General features: G+C 33.0%; 4 protein-coding genes across 4 annotated transcripts; 1 reads left to right on the top strand and 3 right to left on the bottom strand.

The window, feature by feature from the left end:
• Window positions 1-1,286: 1,286 nt before the first annotated feature.
• LOTGIDRAFT_159535 (hypothetical protein) lies at window positions 1,287-8,049 on the top strand (the record flags this gene model as incomplete). The annotated part of the gene is made up of 13 exons (XM_009054050.1): window positions 1,287-1,420; window positions 1,565-1,740; window positions 2,060-2,214; window positions 2,561-2,681; window positions 3,013-3,518; window positions 3,969-4,098; window positions 4,345-4,431; window positions 4,891-5,161; window positions 5,516-5,576; window positions 6,001-6,123; window positions 6,903-7,005; window positions 7,253-7,445; window positions 7,953-8,049. 13 exons carry the CDS (start codon window positions 1,287-1,289, stop codon window positions 8,047-8,049), a joined length of 2,157 nt encoding a protein of 718 aa, XP_009052298.1.
• Window positions 8,050-9,399: 1,350 nt separating this feature from the next.
• Window positions 9,400-12,444, bottom strand: LOTGIDRAFT_159534 (hypothetical protein; the record flags this gene model as incomplete). The annotated part of the gene is made up of 5 exons (XM_009054049.1): window positions 9,400-9,476; window positions 10,073-10,151; window positions 10,875-11,001; window positions 11,998-12,116; window positions 12,412-12,444. 5 exons carry the CDS (start codon window positions 12,442-12,444, stop codon window positions 9,400-9,402), a joined length of 435 nt encoding a protein of 144 aa, XP_009052297.1.
• Window positions 12,445-18,089: 5,645 nt separating this feature from the next.
• Window positions 18,090-19,109, bottom strand: LOTGIDRAFT_115278 (hypothetical protein; the record flags this gene model as incomplete). Its single annotated transcript, XM_009054048.1, has 1 exon — window positions 18,090-19,109. A coding segment is annotated over one exon (1,020 nt), but the record flags the coding sequence as incomplete, so codon positions are not given.
• Window positions 19,110-24,988: 5,879 nt separating this feature from the next.
• On the bottom strand, window positions 24,989-26,096 carry LOTGIDRAFT_115531 (hypothetical protein; the record flags this gene model as incomplete). Its single annotated transcript, XM_009054047.1, has 4 exons — window positions 24,989-25,129; window positions 25,304-25,421; window positions 25,569-25,780; window positions 25,911-26,096. 4 exons carry the CDS (start codon window positions 26,094-26,096, stop codon window positions 24,989-24,991), a joined length of 657 nt encoding a protein of 218 aa, XP_009052295.1.
• Between the last annotated feature and the right edge of the window lie 140 nt (window positions 26,097-26,236).

The raw sequence follows: 26,236 nt of genomic DNA, 5'->3' as shown, positions 1-26,236 counted from the left end.
TTCTGGTATTGCTTTAGAAATTTTGCTTTCAAAATCGTTTTCTGTTACAGTAAAATCAAATTCATATAGTTTGATGAACCAAGATGGCGATGTAAATAAAAGAAAATCGCAGATTGCACAACACTTGCAAATACACTAAATATACATGCCCGTTTTATCTTTTACAGTTATTTGAGTTGTGATCTATGAAGGGGGAACATTACCTTCAATGTGAGAACCAAGGATTGCTGAGTTTGTGCAGCAGTGACATAGATGCAGGCCTCAATCCTTGCACATCATTGACATTTTGACAGCAGATCATTTGATAAATAGGTTGAAAATTGAAATTCATACATGTCTTTAAAAAATGCCTTTTCGTACCATTTGATTCTACCAAAACTCTGTCCTGTGGTTCCTGTATTTCTATTTCTATTCCAAAAACCCCAACAAAGCATAGGTTAGGAAGTATATTTTAAGTTCTAAGCCGTTAAACTTAAGGGGCTTTCTGCTTTTTTGTAAAACATTTTCATTATCAATTAAAGTCTTACATTATACCTGAAAATAATTATGTAGTATGTTATTTACTTGATCAAATCGATCAATCAAAAACGGAGAATACTAATTGTTAATTAAGCAGTTTGAAAAAGTTTTGGTGTTTGGCTTCATAATTGCTTGATATCATTTGTAGAAATCTTTAAAATACGTAGGAGACATATTTCTTTTCAATTAGGCAATTATTTTACTGAAATCCGTACAGTAGTTTTCTAACAGCTGTAAAAAAGCATAACACACCTTAACAGTTAACGTAAACTTACATAATGTTTTTAAATATTTAAAATTTTTAGTTATAACTTTCAGATATGTAAGGGACACATTTCTCTAGATATTGGTGTATTGATTTCACAAATTTGAGCATACAAAATTTTGACCCACTAAAAAAGCAGAATGCCCCTTTAAGGAAATTAAATCATCAAATTGTTTGATTATGTGGAAATCATACAGTTAACATAGTTATAAGCTTGATAGCTCTACACCAATTAAAGGTCAAATGTTATTTTATTTAGGAAAACTAGACTTTATCAAATTAAGGTTTTGTTGGTTGAGAGCACAGCTATGCCTTGTCAGCAAATTTTTTTACAACAATTTATTCATCAAAATAGTTCTGAACACTATTGCGATACATCTTCAACTGGCATGATTTATTTTTTGTTAAGCTTCAGTTTCACATGCTGGTCATTATTGTGCGTTGCGGTAGAATAAGCATTTCTTACAAACTTTTGATAATTTAAATTCTATTTTTAAGAGCCATGGCTTCGACAAGTGCTAGTTGTTTAGATCATAATTTATGTGAGGAGATGTCAGAATATATAGAGAAAATAACTCTATCTGGGCAGAAAACTGTAGATGAGTCATTAATGAAGAAATTAAAGAAAATTTGCAGGTTAGATATATTTATTGAGCTATTTTTTCATGTCTCACCTCAGAGTTTATTGCATATATATGTACTAGCATTCCAGGTTTTAATAAATTAAAACTAAAGATCTGTTAAAGTAGATACAAGCTCATTATATGGTTTCTATTTTAGGATATCTGATATTTATGTGAAGCATGCTTATCATTTGTTGATGAGTACATTGGAGAAAGATCATGCTGAAATAAGACTGTCCTGTTTCAAGATAATAGATGAATTATTCAATAGATCACATTGTTTTCGAGATTTACTTGTTTCTGAATTCCAAACATTTTTAGAACTAACTGTGGGTAAGTTGCATTTTCAGATTTTCCCTTATTTTGCATAAATAGGTATTAAATGAATAGATTAGCATCATAATTGCTTTATCCATCAGCTTAAAGGGGAATATTATATGAATAAGAAATCTAAATAAAAATAAAATAAATAAAAACTCGCAACAATTTCTCACAATTAGCAATTCGCTGCATGAAGATTCAATTTTTCTTCACTTCCTTACATGGATATAACCTACCTTAATATGAATGTATTGAAACTCTATTATATGTAGAAAGGGAAGTCTATCCTTGATTTGCATAGCATTATAATGATATAACTATTGTATTTCAGGAATAAATCATGATTTACCACTACCTGCTCCAATTGCAATATCTAGAACATTACGAGCAGAAACATTAAAGTCTATACAGCAATGGTTTGAGAAGTTTGGGGAAGCCTATAAAAAATTGGTTTTGGGATATAACTTCCTAAAATCTTGTAAAATGGTCAGTTAATTTGGATTTTTTTTAAATTGAATTTATCTTACTGACATTGAATTTGTATGAGTTTATTTCTTTAGCATTTGGGCTGTGTCATTCTGGGTTACTTCTAAAGTAATAATGTTTTATCCACACAAACTAGGTTAGACAGACCAACTAAAGATATTAGTAATATCCAACTAAAACTATGAGCTTTTAAAGTGATACTACGTCTTAGAATGAACATAAAATTTAGTTCTCAAGAATAGTCAATATGAGTATATATTCATCAGTGAACTTACCTGGTGTCATAAAGTTACAATAGAATCCCTGTAAAAAATTTATATTTTATAGTAATTTTTAAACATTTTAGGTTGATTTCAATGATATCCGAAATAGAACTCTAGCTGAAAGAAGAAGAGAAGAGGAAATAGAAAGAAAAAAAAGAATTGTCTTAAATCAAAAATTAGACAAGGTTCTGAAAGAAATGACAGGTAATTCATTCTCAACATCATGTTCAGACTTTGATAGTCGATACAAAAAGTGGAAACATCAAACAACCCTTTTTCATACTCATAAATGATTCATGAGTATTGCCTTGTGATGTAATCAATACAAATATTTTACTATCATTAACCACCATGAAAATGGAGCCATGTTGATAGTGTGAGGTTTACATACTAAAGTAATGAAATATAGTAGAAATATATAATGATTTCATGAGTGCTTAAAACTGGATGATGTTATTGAATCATATAGTTTTGACTTTGTTTGAGTAAAATTTGTCCAATAAACGTTTTACTGACTCCATTTGTCTTAATTCAGATATGGTCCCTGAAATTGAGACATGTATTACTGAGATAGAAAATTGTTTAAACCTGCTGGTACCCAAACCTGATGATTTCTTTATTTTGAATGAAGGTGATACTGACAATGATGATTATATAAACCACAGTGCTCTTCAACTAAACTCTTCAGTTATTGAGACTGAAAGGATGTGCACAAATAATTCTGAGGATCCAAGTGGTTCTAAAAATAGTGAAACTAATGATAACATGCCGAATGAATCTCAGGTAGAAGACCAATCAGGTGAAAATAGTGATGCTGATAGTGACAATGATAGTGACATGGAACCAAATCTCAATGATCAAACAGCATTTGTGTCTGATTTTGGTCTTGGAACGCGGAAATACAACCTCGATATTAAAATCAGTTCTGACAATTTTGTGATCCAAGAAACAGAGGACAATAAAGATATATTCAGAACTTTACATGATTCTGTTCAACTGGCACGGAAAAAATATTTATTGAAATTTACAAAATGGTTAGAGGTATGGCTCCTTATATTTAGATGTATACATTCTTTCACTTTCAATATTTATGTCAATAATTTGCAATATATTCTTGTTTCTTAAACTAATATAATGGGCTCTCGAAATGGGAGTTTTTTGGGAGAATAAACCAAGGTTACATGCTGTACATGTTAAAGATCCCTCAATAGTCGGAAATCGAAAAAAAGAGCAGGCTTATGTAGCTGTCCTGGAAAAATTTCCCTCATTGTACCCTGCATGATGTTGCCATCTTCATTAGCTCACATGGTGCAGAAGAGTAGGAGGTAAAACTCACATATAAAATATATTTCAATCATATAAGGCCCTTCGTGATTATCAAACACTTAGTTTTAGTGGAATTAAGGAACCACAGACATTTGATTGAAAATTGGATTGGTGAAAATTGACCCTGATACACATGATAAATTTAGAAAATTTTCTCTTTTACAGATTTTAACAAAGGCTGGTGAGAATGATGATAAAGTGAAACATTTAGTCGATTTAAAAAGTAAATTAAAAACATTAGTAGATAAGAGTGTAGAAATGAAGTTAACAAAAGAAGCTGTAGCAATTGAATCAGGTTAGTTGTGGACTGGATTTTACCCCTTTGAAAATTAGCATCAGAGAATATACCATATACTCTGTATCAGTTATCTATTACTGTGGTTTTGTGCCCAGTTTAGAGGTTGCTAAATACATGAATCTGGATGAATATGGTTTTGTGAATTTAGAAAGACACAAAACGTATACCAGAAGTATTCACCATTGTAACAATGAACCAATTAAACAGTCCTACTCTCAATGTAAAATGTTTCTATGAATATAGACGAGGATGAAGATTCTGAGTTTGAAGAAGTACCAGAGAAAGAAGGTTATGAAGCTGAAGTACCTTTATATCTATTAACAGCTACAGGTAAACAATCCACTGTTATTGAACTCTCATACATGTTATTTAAATATGTTATTTCTTTGTGCACAAGATAATATGTTAGACAATATAACATTTAAAAAGTACATTGAGTAAGAAAGATGGATAGGAACCATTTAATGCTTTAGTTTCACCACAAGAATAATGATTAATATGTTATATGTGGTACTCATTAGATCGGTGGTAAAATTGACTTAGATCCCTTAATTGGGTTATTAGTTGTAGAAGTTGACACGAGGCCGACTCTCGAAAGCACAGGCTGTGGCACCAGATTGTCCAATGGCACCTAATTGTCAATCAGAAGACAATCCACCTCCCCACTAAGATATTTCCCTGAGAAAATGCTGGATATCGAAATATTTTTATTACATACTCTTTAGATTTATAAAAATTCCATGAACAACAATAATATTATTAAAGTATGTCTCTTTATCTATTTGATAGAAATGGGTTTGAAAGAAGATCCGAAGAAAAAAAGAGGCAGAAAAAGGACAGTTAAAGATTGGACAATGGGTAATACTTCTACCTCCACTGATGACCCTACCTCTAGAGCAGCTAATCTTCATAAACTAGGAATAACAGATGAACATAATCAACCAAGTACCTCCAAAACTAAACACAGTAAATCTCAAAATAGTATACCAATTGTTCCTTTTGGTCCAGATATTGAATGCTGGGAAAATCAAGACAAAATAGAGAAACCTATGGTCCTGAAGTAAGTTATATCAGTATATTATAAAGGGTCATGGTCATATAGGTGAAAGTCTGTTCCCTAATCCATTTCTCATGAATAAAATAATGTTTACAAAAAAAAATAAGTTATATGTATATGGTATTTTCTCATATCTGATAATTTTAATTAATAATAATTATTATTAATTGATAAGACAGTGGTTTATTCAAATAGCTTTATATCAAATTATCTCCCTTTAATCTTCAGTAAAAATTATTCCCCTTTAGTCTTCAGGGATGAAAGTATCCCTTTTAGTTTTGAATAAGAAGTTATCCTCTCTAAGTTTTTAGGGATGAAGCAATCCACCCTTACTATGATATATTCTTCTATTTTCAGAAATGATTCCTCCATTTGGAGACCGGCAGAATTTGAAATCGAAAAGGATTCTGCATCTAAAGTAAGAAGAGAGCTTATTTTGCATCATAAGGTTTCATGTTGGTGACTTATATTGTATTTTACATGAGTTTTGGCTATATATCTTTTACTAGGCTGTTAACAATTTCAAAAATAGTATAGGTCTCATCTGGATAAGAAGATAATCTCTTACATCATTGTCAAGAAACTATTAACTGATGTATATAATGAAAGAAAGTTAGGGCAGACATTAGTCCATTATGTAAGACTGATTCAAAATAGATTCTTATTTGGTTAAAAAAGAATGTTAATGTCTTCTTACCCTAATAAATTGATTAATATTATTATTATTATAAGAGAATGTTTTAAGTTGAGGAGTAAATATCTTTTTGGTTTATAACTATATCTCTGCAGACTAGGTGTATATATTCTTTCAGCAATTGATATACTGGTAAATATCATTTCAGCATGATGTAAAGGCTTTAACAACTCGAACCTTTCACTACCCTGGCAAGTTTGTACCAGTTTCATGGTCTTGTAGAACTCCTTTACCTAATGGTTCACTGTGTCAAAGAATGGATAGAGAAAAGGTATTGAATTTTGTATGTCTTTCATCTGGTTATGTAAACCTTGTATAATTTTTGGACGTAGCTATGATATCTTATTCTTAAACATTAACAGCTACATTTTTTTCGCTGCTTGGTGTATAAATCTCCTTGTCACTTAGTAAGCTAATTCCTCTGTCTGTATTAAAATTTCTCTTGCTGAGTGTACCCTAGATAATTATCCCAATAAAAACATACTTGGAATTGTCTTACTTCAGTCAGCCTAACTTACAAATTGGTCACGTTATTGACAAATTACAATAGAATGCATGGATTAAAGCAGGCCTGTGCAACCTTTTCGTAACGGCGGGCCACATATGGGGTATGCGAATAGGCCGTGGGCCACGTAACCAACCATCAATGAATCATGGAATTAATGAGAAACATGCAATTTTTAAGAGTCATTTATTCAATAACGTATTTCAATATGCAAATAACAGACATATTAGAGGTCAGACCTCGTTAATGATTTGATTTGTTAGATTCATTTTGACGTCATACTTTGATATAAGAGCGCGGATATAACAGGTTTCGAATCAGAATAGGCAGCGACAATCTGCGGGCCACACCGACAGTGACAAGCAAGAGCAAACGAAGCATTTGCTTGCCGGCCACATTTCTCTCAAATTTTACATAACGCTGCGAGCCGCACGAAATCACCACGCGGGCCGTAGGTTGCACAGGCCTGGATTAAAGATATCATGAATTTATATATAATCCTACTGTGTAACAAACTTAATCACCAACATTTTCTTCTTTAACAGTGTCCATTTCATGGTAAAATAATAGGCAGAGATAAAACAGGTCAGCCAACTAGTGAAAACGATGTTGAACTGAAAATAAAAGAGCAGCTGTTGAAGACTGAAGGTGTGTAGATTGTCTGGTTTGATATTTTGTTATTTTCTATGATTTTGCATTGAATTGGGTGAATGCAATCTTATGTCTAAGAGATAACATGTATTTAGTTATTTGGATAGGACCTTATGTCTGATTAAAAGTTGATTTGAACATTTTTGATGAAATTGGAAAATGTGTTGACATTAAAGGAGATTTTAAATCAAAGTTATCATCTTTTCTCATGGGATGGGATATATGCATCAGGTTTATATTACAGGTAAAATGGCTGATTGGAGAGATCATGAACTAGAGAAAGACATTGAAGGAGCTTTAGGTATAGATCTTGGTTCCAGTTCCTCTAAAGGGAAAGGAAAAGGCAAAAAGAAAAATAAGAAATATGAGAATTTAACTGATGTAAAAGAAATAAAAAATACCTCCAGAAACAGACTGGAGAAAAAAGTATTTAATAGGTAACAGTTTCAATAGTTTGAATTTTGTTTAGTTCATATTTATATATCACTCTTGTACAGAGCACAATTTTAACAGTGAGAATATTTTGTTTCTGTTTGAAGCCAATTGTTATTAGAAGAGCACTGCCTTTTTAACTGTTTCAAATCCAAAGGAACAACCAAAACATGTAAAATTGTTACATTACTCATTGAAAAACTTTTCTCATAACAATATGTTTCAAGTTCTGTTTTAATATTTCTATATCACTCTACAATGATGTATTGAGCACTACTTTAACAGTGAAATATTTTGGTATTGATACTATAGTCTTAAGGCTTTAGAATTAAAAAAGAATTATATTGAAGCGTTGTAATTAACTGACTTTGGATATTAGAAGCCTATCTACTTTTCAGAAATTACTTTCTACTATCTATAATAAAATTTGATATATACTTGATAGACCTGATAGTCTAACCTGATCCCAACAGTATACAACAGTTTTACTATTATATTTAATCTAATTACAGGACAGCTATGAAGAGAGTAACTTCTAGATTGGATGCTGCAGATTATAAACGTATTCGTGATAAATTTGGAAATCAGTTTAACTATGCTCACAAATAATATTCTTGTCCACAAACTTTAACTATACCAAGGCTTGGTTATTTGAGATGTAAATGAAATCAATTGAAGCTTGATTATGTCTGAGTTTCACCTGATTGTTATAAGAATGAAGAAGGGCATTAGATGCAATGTGAAGGTTTCAAGACTCAATTCATATTCATGTTTATTTATTATGTAAGTTTATAGATATGTGCCAGGTCTTGGTATAAAGTTTCAATGAATTGGACATAAGATTTATATTTCTTACTTCTCTCCTTCTGACAAGTCTACAAGGCAGTGTGCAATGATGGAAATACATTTATTTAACCCCACTTATTACAAAGTACGGGTATATATTTTCAAAAATATAAGATTTAACTTTATTGTGATGTCAAATTGTAAAATTTTGATATAAAGGATGTTTAAAGTGTTCCAGTCATCTGATTGGTTTATCACTGAAATGCTTGGAAACCAATCAGATCACACTTTTTGATAAATTCTTGATTTTGGACCCTTTTGCTATTAAAATTAGAAAGCTTCTCTATGTAAGATTTTGAAGTTAGTCTCTGTTTTGGACATTTTTGTTTGATAGTTATACATACAGAATTTTTTTTACAATTTTAAATGAAATTTGTTATGATTATATTGTAATATTAGAGATTTTTAGAATTTTTAGATCAAAGGATCACAGTAATCTAATAACTACTGTACCATCTAATTCAAGTTCTACCAAAAATTCGAATCTTTTGAATGATTAAATTGAAATTTAGAGGAGCGAATCCTTGTAATTTGAAATTTTTAAATCACTGTATTTATTATTTATTGTAAATTCTTCACAATAGTTAGTATATTGAAATGATAAATTAAAGAAGAACGTACTTTTCTTGTATCGTGAGTCTTAATTGTACAAAGCTTGAGAGGACTATACGAGCAACAACATATATTATAAAAGATTTTTTACAGGATCTGAACGATATCTGACTTATATAGTTATCTGAGTTATATTTAAAAAAATCCTATGTTCTCCATCCTTGGATAAATATGGATACACATGGATAAGACTGTTCCATCAGCTCAACTAAACGCTCTTTCCATGACGCCCCCGATCTCTCCATCCCAATATGCATTACTGACAAGAGGAAAGTGCACTGAATAATATACTATGCCATGACTAGTATAAGGTTTTATAAGAGAAATTCTCTTATAGAAGCACTGACCAAGTAGGAACTGTGGATTTCATTTCATTGGAATACATCAATAGATAGAAAATTACTACTAGTGTGTTACTGACTGCATATAAGGAAATGATCATGGGAAGTAAAATGCAATAATTTTATTTCACTCAAAGAGTGTTTTCAAGTCTGTGATGTTTTAAGGAATACTGGTTACTCCATCTAATTCACATCTCAACTTTGAATCAGAAATCCTCACCCGTGTTCCTTCTATTCCTGAAATGGTATAAATGATCAATGTTGAATCAATATATTATGTTAAAGATGGGTTTCCTTATTTTTTAATGAATTATGTGTATTCTTTATCATATCATGTTCTTATTGCATATAATTAAGAGTTTTAACCTGTCATAAATGATCATGTATGTACAGTCTGGATAAAAAAAAAAAAAAGACTTATTGACCTTTTTTGATCGGTCACTCCTTGGAATTCTGCTTGTAATTCTCTTCTAATTTAGCAAATTATGAATTAATTATGGACATGTGAGACCAACTGCTATTTTTCCAAGTCATTAGAACACCTCTTCTTTCTATTTATATAAGTATTGGCATTTTCATTTTCATATATGATGCATGGTTTCAGTAGAGTTGGCCTAAAAGTATTTTGTTGTATCATTCATTATGTTATTGATAGACAACTTACACTCATGCTTAAAGGAAGTACAGGATACTCTCCCCCACCCCAAACGCTCACCTTATGTGGCGTTAGAAACGCATGTATGCCGAAAATTTGACATTCTCCACTAGTGTTGTCATCATTCGGAAAAGTTTCCAAAGAACAATTGGTTATTGAGAACATAATCATTACGAACCTTGAGGGTAAGGTGCCAAGACCGAGACAAACATGCACCATCCACTTTGATTTACTAACTCTTTCTTCTGAATAGACACCTGATCAAATATCAGTTCATATTAACAGTTCAGGTTTTCACACAAGGGATCAAATTTATTTCCAAGATACTGCACATTTATTGTACCGTTCTCATATAATCTTGATATCTGTAATTACACATTGAAACCAACATATTTCTTTACAGTTTGATCAAAAACACCTTAAATCTTTAATTTAAAAACATTTATTTTCAAATTTTCACTTATTTTAGGCTTCCAATTTAATCCTTGACTGAACGTGAAAGCCCAAGAGACAGACGGGGAAGACTACGATATATTTACACCTTATAAGTTGTGGGGGTATGAAAAATATGTATAGATAATGAACGTGATAAAACATAATGTGCACAACAGGCAACTTGCGCACATCTAAGGGTGACAATGCATAGTGGTCGTCTTTGGACACCACACATAGGCCTACCCTCAAAAAGTTTTAATTACAAAATTAAATTACATTATAATCACCCACAATTTTCTCCTGGGTACCTCTCCAAAAGGCATTACACTCTTTTAAGTGCCCCCTCACACCATAGAGATTACTAGTTGCGTATAGTTGCGAATTATGAAAATGGTCATCAGTACCAAACACAGCTCACCACTCTGTTGTATGGGAGTTGTGTTCGAAACTTATAACCGTATTTTTTTTCGCAAACGTACGTGATCGCTATGGTGTGAGAGCCCTTTATGTACTAGCCTAAGTGATTACGAATTGTTGATTCATACTTTTAATGGACTTTCATAGAAGAAATGATAGATGATCATCCTTCCAAATGACGAAAACCAATATGGTATTGTTTCGTCAGTGTAAAGAAATACCCCTGTAGAAGCCACTGGTAGTTCAAACGTCTCTCTGTAAAATGAACACAGAAAAATAAAATGGAGAATTAATAATTTTTTCAAGTTTTCTTTTGTGTCCACAAGCAGTCCCGGAAAAAATTCAACAGAAATGGGTATATTTACTATATGTCTAAATGTTTTTTTGCGATAGACACATTATGCAGGAACAATATCTTCATTTGATAACAGAAATAATCTTAAACAAAATATCTGAGAAATTGAAATCTTATCGTGGGAAAAATATAATCGATGTCAATGAGATGTAAACACCCGAAAAACTGAAAGAAACTAACGAAAGTAGAAGAAAAAACTAAATGACGCTGTTAATATAAAATAATTTTGCTGTATCAAGCAACGTTTAAAGCCCCGTCAACACGATTAAACATTTGTTCAAAACATCGCCAAACAATTGTATGACCGTGTTAGTAGATAAATGGTTGATCGTGTTTCCCAACAACTTTGAACATGGTAGAACATGTAAGACGTTCTTCAAATTATTAGCTGCATGTTTCATCTTCCCAACAAAAAGTTGGCAATATCTAAATTAGTTATCTATCAAATAAACAGTCGTATATAACATGTGACTGCCTCCCCATGTGACAGCACGGATAAAGGGTGAACAGTGAATGGATTATTTACGGTAGCATCTTTGCTAATATTTTTGCTAAATTTTTTTTAATTCGATGGGTCAACTGTGAATCATTCAATAACACCTGAAGAGTCTCTTCTTTGGAGCCAGTCCCTTTCCCATTAGCGAACATTTGCAACGAAAATGATGCAGCAACAATCTGCTTCGAGTATGCATGTTTAATTGCTTTCCTTCCAAAAATAGTATCTTCTCTCCATTTTCGGTCTTACACGGTCGTACATCGTCATACAAATGTTTGACGATGTTGGACAGAGTAGACAAAAATCCAAAACAAGCTTTGGCATTGTTATGCATGATCATGAAGACGGTGATTTATAATTTCCCATCTGAATTCTTGAGAGAAATCGTTTTTAAGCTTACCCATTGATCAGGTAAGTACCATTGAATCCATTCGAGACTTCCTTGTTAATTCGAGCATAAAAGATTTTCTTCATTGTAATCATTGATGTCGTACGCTTCCTGATATTTTCGCCACAATTCTGAAAGTAACAAAGCTGGATGAAGTCCGATTTTTGATATTATAAAGTGTACAGACAAATACTGTACACTGTACTGAACGCTGTGGTTATCTTTCTTTTATTTCTTTAGCACATACGCGAGTTCGTACCGTTAATCAAACGGAAAGGGCCCACGTAAGCGCTTCCTGCGTATTGAGCGATATATTGACAATGTATGAAGTATGGAACTTAAACATTTTTTCTTCATAAAACTTTATAATGACATACCTTTTTTTTCTCGACACATTGCCAACATCTCGACTAACATACAACTTACCACCAGTGCAATTAATATAAAGCCCAATTTCATGCTGAAAGTAAGTTGATATGTTGATTGTAATTGTCGAAGATAGGATGGTCTACTGAAACACTGTTCACTTTTTTATATTGCAAATCTTGAGTAACATCTGACGACAAACAATTAACACCTTTCTACGCCAACAACAATGGACACACACAATTGCGCAGACGTTATTTTAAAATTGAATTTCGCGATTTTTGACGTATATATCAGTCAAGCGGTCAGCCCTCATTAAGATATTTGAATACAATAGAACTATTACAACTAAAATAAACATTTTATTAGATTTATAGGAGAGTTATTTTCTATTTGTTGAAACAGTGACCACGAAGCAAAACCGAATTTAAAGATGCCTTCCTAAGTAGTTAGATTTTAGTACAGCGAGGTTATTACTACATCTAACAGACATTTAAGGTACCAAATGCAGTTCCTGTGATGTTTTATGGTAGCAGATACAATTCCTCTGTTTTTTGTGGTACCATTTACAGTTCCTGTGATGTTTTTTGATGTCAAATATAGTTCCTGTGATGTGTTGTGATACTAAATACAGTTCCTGTGATGTTTTGTAGTACCAAATACAGTTCTTGTGATATTCCATGGTATCAGATATTGTTCCACTTTTGTTGTTGGTACCAGTTCCAGTGATGTTTTGTGGTAGCAGATACAGTTCCTCTGGTGTTTTTTGGTATCACATATAGTTCCTTTGATGTGTTGTGATACCAAATACAGTTCCTGTGATGTGTTCTGATATCAAATAAGTTTCTGTGATGTGTTGTGATACCAAATACAGTTCCTCTGGAGTTTATTTTTGTGATACCAAATACAGTTCCTCTGGAGTTTATTATTTTGGTACCAAATAAGTTCCTCTGGTGTTTTTTGGTGCCAAATACAGTTCCTGTGATGTTTTATGCAGATACAATTCCTCTGTGTTTGTGGTACCAAATACAGTTCCTGTGATGTTTTGTGGTAGCAGATAATTTCCTCTGGTGTTTTTTTGGTACCAAATAAGTTCCAGTGATGTTTTATGCAGATACAATTCCTCTGTTTTTGTGGTACCAAATACAGTTCCTGTGATGTTTTGTGGTAGCAGATAATTTCCTCTGGTTTTTTTTTTGGTACCAAATAAGTTCCAGTGATGTTTGGTGGTAGCAGATACAGTTCCTCAGGTGTTTTTGGTACCAAATACAGTTCCACTGATGTTTTCTAATGCCAAATACAGTTCCTGTGATGTTTTGTGGTTCCAAATAAGTTGCTCTGGTGTTTTTGGTACCAAATACAGTTCCTGTCATGATTTCTGTTACCAAATACAGTTCCTCTGGTGGTTTTTCTTGGTACCAAATATAGTTCCACTGATGTTTTGTGGTACCAAATACAGTCCTCTTGTGATTTTTGGTACCAAATACAGTCGTCTTGTGATTTTTGGTACCAAATACAGTTCCTGTGATGTTTTGTAGTACCAAATACAGTTCCTGTGATATTCCATGGTATCAAATATTGTTCCACTTGTGTTGTTGGTACTAATTACGGTTCCAGTGATGTTTCGTGGTAGCAGATACAGTTCCTCTGGTGTTTTTGGTGTCAAATATAGTTCCTGTGATGTGTTGTGATACCAAATAAGTTCCTGTGATGTGTTGTGATACCAAATACAGTTCCTGTGATGTTTTTGGTACCAAATACAGTTCCTCTGTTTTTTTTTTGTTACCAAATAAGTTCCTGAGATGTTTTGTGGTAGCAGATAAGTTCCTCTGGTGTTTTGTGATACCAAATACAGTTCCTGTGATGTTTTGTGGTAGCAGATATTTCTCTTGTCCCTATGCTGCTAGTTCTCACGCCAAGCAGGGTACAATGTTTGTCATTTAATACCACTGTTTTTTTTAAAAAGAGACAACTCAATGCAGGCAGCCCATAAGGCATTGTTAGTACCTTACTTAGCACACCGGTTACACCAAACGGGGATCTGTAACCATGCCCCATTCAGGGCTGCCTTACCTGATATGAATTTGTTTAAATCACGTTAATACCCACATAGAACCCTTCACAGCGGCCACATCACATATTAAACACAATATCCATCAGGTACCTTGGGGTCAAATTGGCATTGAATTTTTACATGTTTTATCAATATATATGATATAAACGTCTGAAATTATTAGAAAAATCCACCGCAAACAGACTATTCCCGATTATAAGCAAATTAAAGCCTTGTTTTAATTTAGCTAATTATATAAATTGATAAGGTGTATACGTTCATTTAGGTCCGACAGTCTTTCAAACCCTATTTTCAGAACACCTGTGTCCGATGAAATGCCTGTCTACCAGACTGGATATATTTTATCTTCTCTATCACGTGAATGAATGCAACATTCGCGTTGAAAAACTCGTCTACATTTTTATACACCATTACCAATGTAATCCCTCAGAAAATATGTTAACATGTACCTCAAATAACCTACTGTAGGCCTACACATCATTCTAAAGTCACACTGACTTCTGTTCGCAGAATAATCCGCACTTCGATGATAAAAGTCTGTGTGAATGAGCGCTAGGAGTGGGCGCTAGGAGTGTGCGAGGGGTGTATGATATGTCGTAGAGAGAAGTTAAAAATGTTCAAAAATTTGGCACGCATAAATTCATGTCGTGTGGCCAGTGCGCAAAATCGGCGCAACACTGCTGACGAATGAACCAAGCGTGAACAATGAACAAACGATACTGTTATCCCTTGTTTACAGTCTTGATTGTACAGTTATATTTGTACAACAACTTCCGAGTCAACATCGTTAACCAACGAAGGAACGAGGCCAAATGCGTGCAATAGTTTGTTATGAATGCACGTGTGCGCTCCACCAATCAGCAGCCGATGTCTGGGTATATAAACCAAACCACGCGTTCAGGTCGTGGTAGCTACCCTGAATGTACGACGGCTTTATTTGATGTACTTTATATGTATGTCGTTTGTAATTACTTGTATATAAATTTCTACTATGCTTGTTATTTCCACCACATACTCAACCCACTGCATAGTCGAGTAAGCTCCTCTGTCATATAGCGATTCTGCAGTATGCAAGATTTTCATTGTAGTTATTTATACCTGAAAATATTTGAGAGATATGCCATTTTTACCTATGCATCTATTTGAATCTGTTTTAAAGGGGTTAATTAAACACAAGGGGTACCAATTGTTATGTAACCAGCTTATATTACTTTTGACTCGATATTTTTAGTTAAAACCTTTAAAATACGTAGGAGACATATATCTCTACAATTAGGTGTTTATTTTTCTTAGAACTGCTCAGTAGTTTTCAAACACCTCCCAAAAGCATTGTGAACTCTTAAAAGTTAACGTAAATGTTTTATAGCAGCAGAACTTGTTTTAGTCAAACTTTCATATTAGTTCAAGGACATAATTTTCTAGGTTTTGGTATAGAGTTTTCATAAATTTGAGCAAAAAAAAAAATTCACCCTACGAAACAGAATGCCCCTTTAAACTATGCATAAAGAAGTAGTGCTATAGCCTATTCAGTCTGTTACTTATTCGTGTACAGTGCATGAACAGGATGCAACGCTGCACTCAGGTGTAAAGCTCTAAAATGGTACGCCTTGCCACGATGACCTGCTAGGCATTGCGGCGACAAAAAATCTGGAAAGTGATGCATTACTCTGCATGTGTCTTCAAAAATACCCTTATTGTTTGCTGGGTATATACGCACCATGGGTGGTGTCGTTGATAGTCCACCATACAAAAAGTAATTGAGATGGCACTTCGATTATTTCGAAGGAGGACTAGTATGAGATACAATGATTAATATTTGAAATACAGGTAGTTCCTACGGCGTCTAAGCTTCGAAAAATACCACAAACGCTTATTGTCTGCTGGGTATATATCCAATATGGAAGGGATCTTTGACGGGTCACCAAACAAAAAGTAAACCAGGTGGATTATTTCGAAGGAGGACTAATATGAGATAGTATGATTAATATTTGAAATGGTTCCTATTTCTATTCTATTTTTATTTAACTATATGAACAATCCATATTTGAACAACTGTTTAAAACTAAATTCCGCCATTCAGAATGCGAGCATACTATAAATTTTTGAACCAATGGAGTCATTAAAAATTTGTGAACGAATCATTCAGATTCAACATCAGATTCATAATTTGGGTAATTAAATTGCAAGTATCACTGGTGTGCACATCTCATGTTCTCGTCTTGACACTGAACCCAAAAAAGCACCAGGTCTGGTGGTTCTACAAGGTTCACAGGATGTTAGACAAGGCCATTCTTCATCATCAGTTTCGTCAGTAAAATACTTGTGATTTCTTTTCCTTATATTTCTGTCTGTTTGGTTTTGCTGCTGTTTTTTACTTGTCTCTTTTCATTGTTTTGAATGTTTCTGTTGATTATGTTTTGGTACCATTCCTATTGTATATAAAGAAGAACTGTTGATTTTTCTTTTCTGATTCTAGGTCTTGTTTTTTTATATTTTTGGCAAAGTTGGGCGATTTGTTATAAAATTTCTGATTTCTTCACCTGATGTTCTTTCTGGGTAAAGTCTTCCTCTTTGATTTTTGGACAAACTTACATACACAATCATAATGTCCAACACCCTCTCCCACTGATTTAAACTGCACAACCAGTGGCTGTTGCAGAAAATGTTCTCCATATCTGGAAATGATTCTATTCTGTTCATTTACTATGGAAATTGAACTCTGCAGAAATCTGCTTGTTGCTATTATTTCTAACTCTCCGGGCATAGTGGTTGGGCTGGACATGGCAGCTATCCTATCTGCAAGTTTGTTATATCGAATGGCTGGCGGAAGATCTACATTAACATGTTCCACGTCAAATGATCTGAATTCTTCAATATGATTTATCAGATATGTAAGTGCTTTTGATCTTAATTCATCCGCCATCTTCCTTTCGAGTTTTGCAAATTCCAGATTTGTCAAGATTCCATGTTTGGTCCTGTTGGCAATTTGCAAAAATACACTTAAGCCAGTGACAATGCTCCTAAAGAAACAACGCCCATCACCAAAAGTCCGTATAATAGATGTTTGCGGGAACATTTTATCAATGGATGGAGATACTGTTAATGGAGTCGACTGCTTTTCGGTGAAATCAGATGCATTGAATGTGTTTGAAAGAGAGGATTTATTACTCATAGAAGCAGCTTTAGTGGTCTTAAATGGGGGAGCAGATTCATTTCTTACAGTAGCGGGTCCATTAGATTTGGCTTTGTGAGCAGATTCAGTCCTGATAAAAGCGGATCCAGTACACGTGATTGGAGTAAAGGATTCATTTCTCATAAGAGCAGTTTCAGTAGATACAGCTGTTGCAGCCTTTTCAGTGGCAACATGCGTTGATACTGTGGATTGAGCAGATGCATTTGAGGTCGATCCTTTCTGTTCTGATTGTGATTGAACTGAATCCAATCCAGGCGAACATATTGTTAACGGGCGCTCTTCTTCAGTCATTTCTTCATCAATCGAGTCTTTCTCACAGACGACACTTGCGTCATAGGGCCACAGCCCACAGGCTTTAAAACCATTTACAGCTTTTTCAGATGTTGCTGACAGCAGAAAGGCCTTGCCTGATATTTCAGCAATCTCGTCAATCGTGACCCGCTTTCCAGGATTTGCAACCATCCAGCTATCAACAGAGATATTAAAGGTACTCTTCAGAGAATTAAAGTAGGCCTTGTCCAGTGGCTGCATCCTGTATGTGCTGTGTGGTGGAAAGGTAAGTATTTCTATGCCATGTTCTCTGCAGTACTCAACAGAAGCCAATGATTTGTGACTATGACGACCATCTAGGAGAATTATATGCTTGGACTCTTTAGAAACATTTGTAAAAGTAACAAAATGTTCGAGCCATTTAAAAAATAGCTCTGAATCACTCAAGCCAGATTGATTAGCACATCCCACAGATTGAGATGGTGCCCCGTTCATGAGTGTATCCACCATACGTTGTCTTGGAAATATATACATAGGGGGTAAGAATCCACCACTTGCATTCATTGCACATATAAAAGTTACTATTTCACCTCTTTCTGCACTTTTCACTTTTCCGACCTGCCTTGTTCCTTTCAATGTAATTTCTTTCACAGGCTTTTGAAATGTGACAAGTCCAGTTTCATCCATATTCCATATCTTGTCAGCGGTGAAATTGTGAGACTGTAGGACTGATCTGTACAGTTCAAAGAACTGATTTTCTATTATTCTGTTAAACCTATTAACACGGGACGAACTGGTACCTTGCGATTGTCTCAAGCTTAGATTATTTCGTTTCAAAAACTTAAAAAGCCAATCATTGCCAGCCATTCGACTTTCCTTATTGAACGGGTGAGAAATTTGGGCACTTTCAGCAAGATCAAATGCAAGGCGTCTGAGATCTTTTGTGTTTAATCCATACATCCTCCGCTCCATATCTATGATATGATCTCTCAATTTTTTCTCCAAATCATCTGAAAACACTTTCTTATGACGTCCCATCATTACCTTCCCTGGCTGAGACACTTTCTTATCACGGTGACGCCTTAATGTCCTTGGGGGTATCCCAAAGTCCTTGCTTGCACGATGTAGTGACATGCCCTCACTTAAAGCCTTCAAAGCTGTAGCCATTTTTTCATTCCCGTAATGACCTCTATTACTTTTTCTCTTGTAATTTCTGACCATCCTAAAATGAAAAACACACGTCTCATAGTATTTTTTCGATTTCGGGCACCCTTTTGACAACATATGTGATTCAACATTTCAATAAATCTTTCAACCAGTTATCTACTGCCTTTTATAATGAATTCTCAAATTAACCTCACATTGATTGAATTTTATGGTTAAACGATGTATGAATCCCACGGATGGGCGTATTTCTCAAAGCTTGCGTGGAAAAATGATTTGTTCCCCCAAAATCTACCAATTTGAAAATCTCATTTTCATACGTTTTGACCACAAAATATATGCCAGCATGCCCAAAGTGTTTCCGCAATTTTTCGTAAAAAAGGCAAAAAGACGGAAGTCGGATTGCCCCTACCAGTCTTTCGTATATTTGACACTAAAAACTAACAAGAAAATGGACTGAAAATGATATTTATTATATAAAAGACTTACTTTGCTGACAATCAATTTAAGCTTAGGCGTTTCACTCCCGAGTCGGATCGTCTTAAATTACATTTACAAATGTACTACTACTATTCATGCACAGGCCTATATTTAGTTGTTCTATAATATGTCGATTATATATCAAATTACCTGATGTAGGCTACATGATATAAGTTTATTTGTTACTCAAGCGTGTTGTAAGTTAATAGGCCATGCACATAGATTTGTTAACCGTAGTTGCACTGGATTTTTTATACAGATGTCAAATTTGAGCTTTAAGCACCATATCGAGATTTCAGTTTTATTCCAATTTTGGTAACATTTGATTTGCATGTAAATGTTTAGAGACCTCGTTCAGGTTTGAATATAATGAATCTTGTGTACTTTATGCACAGTGCAAAATCTATAAATAAAATACGGTTGTTAAAGGGGCAGTATGCAACATTTTTTTTTATTATCAAAAACGTCGAAAATTATATTTAGATACGTTAAGGGATACATTTCACAAATTTGTGCAAAAAAATCTTTCGACCTTAAAAAAATGGAAATGCTCTTATAAACTTTGATGAGCCGTTTTATGCCCTTTCAAAAAGTCTTTCAAAACATCAGACTTGGGAGTAGTTTGATTTTCATAATTTGTTATTACTATATATTCAAAAGAATTAAGAGAGCAAAACCTTAGTATATAAATAACATGTGTTTTGTACTTACTTCATCCAAGCAGCAAAATAAACGCAGTATGAAGTTGTTTATAACAGACGCGATGGAGTTACGATGTATTACGATGTATTAAGTACAACCAAGATAAATGTACACAATATGTTATGTTATTTTTTTTTAACTGATTTTAACTTTTTTTTCAATTGATTCTTCTGATAACGTTTTGAGCTAAAATTATAATTCATTTTTATCTCAGCTTTATACTGATTTGGGTAAGATCCAGGTCAATTTGCTGAAATGCCTAAATGGACTAAAGACCCAATTTCACATATAGTTTGATTTTATAAACAACTATAGTGTGGAAAATGAGTTGATTGATTTACCTTGTGATATTCTTTCTTCTCAATTATATATATTAGGTGACCAACAATAAGGGGAGACTACCCCAGGTCCTTCCCTGATGGAATCTATTAAAATTATGTATGGATTTATCGCAAGAGAAGACTTATTTTAGCTGCAGAGAAACTTGCTTTACGATTTGGAGAAATAACCGATTCCTTGGATACAATATGATATTTCTCAACAGTTCTAGAATTATTAGGAAACTTTTAACCAAGTCTGCTTATCGTGACGTCACTAACGATCTACCACCATCTTTTCTTTACCAGGGAGGTCAAGACATTTGAATTAAAGACTATAATAACCTTTTGGCCAAATTAAGAAAGATTTCCCATACAGTTATAAGATTTTATGGTGAAGGGGTACATGATTTTAAGAACATGATTAACCCGGAAGTGAGTATTTTAATAGAAAATGTGAAAAAGGAATCGATTGATATGGATGCAGTCCTGTCAGAGAGTTTTAATAGAATTATACACGTATTTGTAATTAATTTAAGCAGTATCGCATAGCTATTCAAAAACGGTCAATAGTCACCTTATCATAAAAGTCACGTTATACTGCTATTATGTATCTTGTGCTCCCTTAGATTGCCAAACAATTTTCAGGTGTTTTCATAACTATAATTGTGACAGCGACCTCCTAGTCACCTGCATCGTTTGTGTCCTTTGGCGAGCACGACGATCTCCACAATCATCCATCAATACACGCTTATGGTCGCCTGAGGAAGACAACTGTCCTTAATAAACTGAAAAAACAGAGCATGTGCTCCCTTGCATCTAAGATCAAGCTCCTTATGGCAAGAGTCCATATGACAGAATGTTTTTTTTTCAAAATAGTAATGAAGAATGATTTAATTTTACAGATTGATACCAATTATTGTTGGAAGATGAAACTGTAATGGCGAATCATTTGCTAACTTACGCATGGTTTTGTATTGTTACAGAAGTTTGAATTTCAGAGTGGTAGAAATAAACTGGTTTCTGAAGATTCGTCAACCTAGATTTTATTTGCAGCTTTGTATCCCCAACATCTGACTTGTAAAATCGTAACAAGAATATAGATACTAAAATCGTCTAGCATATATAAAATATTTTCATATGATATGTAGATAATGGCCCTGTTACACCTTGACGATTTAGCCAGCCTAAGGTATTGTATAAAAAATTCCTTGAAACGCTGGTGTATTTGAACAATTGTTGTTTTTTATTAAATCATAACGTTGTATAGACTTATATAAAACGTTATGACAACGTATAGATAACTTTAATAGAGGCAAAGATAGCTTGTGATATACCTTATAATACTGGATAATACGAAGTATTCATGCAAGGCTTGAAAGATATTAAAGACACGTTTAAATGAAATGAATTTAATTATCATTTGCACATTGTAATAATTCAAAAGGTACAATAATAGATAAATCATAGTGTAATAACACAGTTTAACATGTGCCGTGCCGAAACCCTTTAAATCAATATTTTTGTATCAGATATACTGACCTTCTTCAATCTAAAAATGACCTTTCATCAAGGATTGTTTTTTCCAATCGGCCTGATTTGGACCATATAACAACATAAAAGTCAACTTTCAGAAAGATTGAAATGGATTAAGAACAGTATTCAGTATAGATATAAATATTACTCACATAGAAATATAATGACTGTAATTAAAACAGAAATATAATTAGTTATGATAGAAAATGATAGTAATCATAATGATATAATTCACTCGACATTATATTCATTATCACTATAAATATCGTCATGTATTTTATCTTAAATCATTATCACTTCATTCTCTCTTTATTGTAAGAAAGGTGAACATGGATTAAGAACAGTATTCAGTGTGGATATAAATATTACTCACATAGAAATATAATGACTGTAATTAAAACAGAAATATAATAAGTTATGATTGAAAATGATTAGTAATCAAAATGGTTCAAGGAGTAAAACATGAAGGTTTTATTCTTTTGTCAAACTTTAATTCGCCTCTCTATGGCATGTAAATCGCTCTAAAGCAGAATAATTTCACTAATAAAATGTATAAATCCCGATTATGGCCTCAATCCATTGCTTAGTATCTGCTTGAATGAACAGTGTTGCTATACAACATCATGTATACAAAATTAAATATTTCATTAGAAAAAAACTATCCGAAACCAAGGTTCCGTCTATACATACATTCCAAAATTATGGTTGTAAATTAATTCTAGAACGGATAAATGTAACGGCACAATAGACTGGTTAAGCGTTAAGGCATGTATGTTTATCAGCAAAAGCTCCTATACCATGGCCAATATATATACAAGTTGATAGTTAAGTTAAATCACTCAAGTGCGATAGGTTATTCACTTCACGAACTATTCATAATCTTGCTGCATGCGATTATCATGCAAGAGAACACACAATATTTTACAGCAAGGATTTGTGTTATATATTTTACTTGTATATGCAGAGTTTACAATAATAAAAATTTTTTAATGTTAAAATGCAGTGTTACCTCGGGATAACTCTAATATTAATCATCAAATTGGGCTTTTATCAGTCTTGTTTGTTGCTAATTTGAAAGCCTGTTGAAATTCTTACAGATAATAAAAGATTTGTACCATATTTCATCTTATCTTTTGGCGTGTGTGTCGTATTGTTTGGTTATTTCAATTTTATTAGAAAAACAATATTTATATCTGGTTTCCAGACAGTAGGGTCCTTGAGACGTTTCAACCTCACTTGATAAAACGTATGGTTTTAACTATTTCTTGTTGACTTGGTTACGTCGTTAATATTTCCCAAAGCTCATAGAATAAAATACTTTAGTTACTCTTAAAAAGTGTCTTTTTGCTATTTTTTATTCAAAAACAGTTAGAGATTTGGAGCATGTCGCCCTCTTATTATGAAGAGACTCGCTGTATTTATTCAAAATAAGTAAAGTAGATGCCTTTTGATAGTTATTTGATAGTTATTTACCTATCTGTAGTTATTGTCAAATAAGGGTGAAAGAAATCTATCCTACCCGTCCCTTTTTGGAGACACGTAAAACTTTGTGGAGCCAAATTGGGCTATAAAATCATATGCATAACAAATTTTGGAAACTGCTACATTTTTGTACCGCTGCTAAAAGCTTTGGCAGCAGAGATGCAAAAATTTGATTCAACCCGATAGGCTGAGTTCTTTTCAGTCAACCCTCGTAAAGCGCATATAAATACGGGTTTGTGATCCTGGGGTGTCTTTTTGTTCCTTTGTTCAAAAACAGTTAGAGATTTGGAGCATGTCGCCCTCTTATTATCAGGGCGAGACGCATTGTACTTATACAAAATAAGTAAATTAGTTGCCTTTTGATAGAAGTTATTTACATACCTGTATACTATAATAAGTTGAAGGGAAGATAGAATCTTCAAAACACATTAAAGGACTGCATGGAAAGTTTTTTATTTTTGCTGTTCATTTCTATGTATAGACCTAATTGAATTTTTTTAAAAGGGTGTAGTAAATGTTAGATAAGCAGTTTGATCTAGTTTTGGTGTGCACAAGAGTGCACACTAGTTTATTATATTAAGACATATATTCATATACAGTATAATTTCGATAAAGCATGCACATCAAAACAGACATTTCGAGCATATCGCCCTCTTATTATCGGGGAGAGACGCACTGTACTTACCTACCTACCCGTACCTTGTAAAATGACAAAATCTACAAACACATTAAAAGAAAGTATGGAAAGTATTTTATTTTAACTATTCATTTCTATGTATAGACTTAATTGAATTTGTTTAATAAATGTTAGATAAGCAGTTTCTAGATCTAGTTTTGGTGTTTTGCCATATACCCGGTAATTGCTCGATATTTTTAGTTCAGTGCTCCACAAAGAGTGCCCACAAGTTTAATATATTAAGACATATATTCACATACAGTATTGCGGTTTGGACCTGATATTTATTTCATACACCTAAACGCTAGACATACATAGTTATACGTCAAAAATTAGCATACACAAACAATATTGACGAGCTCACCATACTGTGACGTATACCAGCGTGTTTCAGCTTAAACAAAACTTATCCATAACTTATTTGACTTATGCTCTAAAATGGCGTATAAATGTAATCTCAGTAACATTGGCGATTATTGAATAATATTTCATAATAAGATGCAGTCGACATGAGGGAAATTGCAAATTGCGTCCCATTTTTTGGTTTTTGGGTTTATATGTTAGAACCCATGTATAGTGTATAGAAATAGTCTGGTATGCATTACAAGACATCGCGAGAAATAGATAATTCAAATTTAGAAAACAAACTTGTAGAATGATTGATTGTTATTCAATAACAGTGTACAATAATTTAACAATAATAAAATAAATAACGATAACAAATAGATAACAATTTTAAACAATTAAAATCTGATAACACGAAGTTTTCTTATCTTCTCTTCTCTACTTCTATTACCTCGAGATTTTTTACTCTGGAAAATTGATAATTCTTCACTAAACTTAGGATCTAACATTTGAATATAATCACGGGGTTCACACAGATTCTGAAAAATGAAAAGGTTGAATTATTTAGTATAATCTACGAAGTGTTGAAAAAACGCCTATTACAATAATTATATGATTTTATATGATTTTAAATACTTCTAATCTACTAAACACCACATAATTCAATTCTAACATTGTAATAATTCTATTTATGAAAAAAGAAATATATTTACCTGTGTATGTTCATAAAAAGCTTTATATCCACCATCTAGAATATAGACTTCTGGGTAATATAGACTAGGATAATTATCACTATTCAATAATCGGTCTTGAGATCGAAGATATCGTAATCTGAAAAAGGAAACATATGACGTATAATTTCGAGAATCTTGCGCACTAATCTATTATACACGACACATATATTCAAATATAGTATACGTTCGATTTGTTAAGCTTGATATACTACATACATAAGATATTGAGATATTTGATACTTACAGTGTAGGTGCTCTCGGTGAAGAAAATTCACAATGGAATATTAAGATTCTAGGTTTATCTTGTAATTGTAATAAATTATCTATAGAATCTTTAATATAAGTATTAACTGCTCCCTGGATATGACCACCATCATATTCATATGGATATCTACAATCTAGTATCATATAATTATTATCTATAGTTGTGTATTTACCATTTAATAAATCTTCAACCTGGAAAATAGTTGATAAGCTTAATATTTATACAGATCAAATATAAAATATTTCATTATTAATATTCTATCAAATAACCATTTCAAATGGGTAGTTTATATAAATAAAGAAAAGCTTGAATATTACTTACAGTTTGAGGTGAAATAGACTTGAGATCTTTATGTTTACCACATACAGTAGGTAGACTATAAGGTCGACTACAATCAGATATTAATTCTACATCATCTGATAATCTTTCTACTGCTGATTTAATTCGTTCATCTTCTTGTCTTTCATTTATTTCTTCTTTTATTTCTTCATTTCTAACTTGTACCATCTTATTCTTATTATAACACACCGGTGATGACGTCATATCAAATTCCATCATATTCTTTCTCATTAGTTGAGGTAAATTACGACGAGCTTTCTTCGGTCGACGGATTTCGAACTATCAAAAGATAAACAGAAAAAGTATAA

The sequence above is a fragment of the Lottia gigantea genome, assembly GCF_000327385.1.
Source record: "Lottia gigantea unplaced genomic scaffold LOTGIsca_21, whole genome shotgun sequence".
Lineage (NCBI taxonomy): Eukaryota > Metazoa > Mollusca > Gastropoda > Lottiidae > Lottia > Lottia gigantea.
This window is presented reverse-complemented; position numbering and strand designations above follow the sequence as displayed.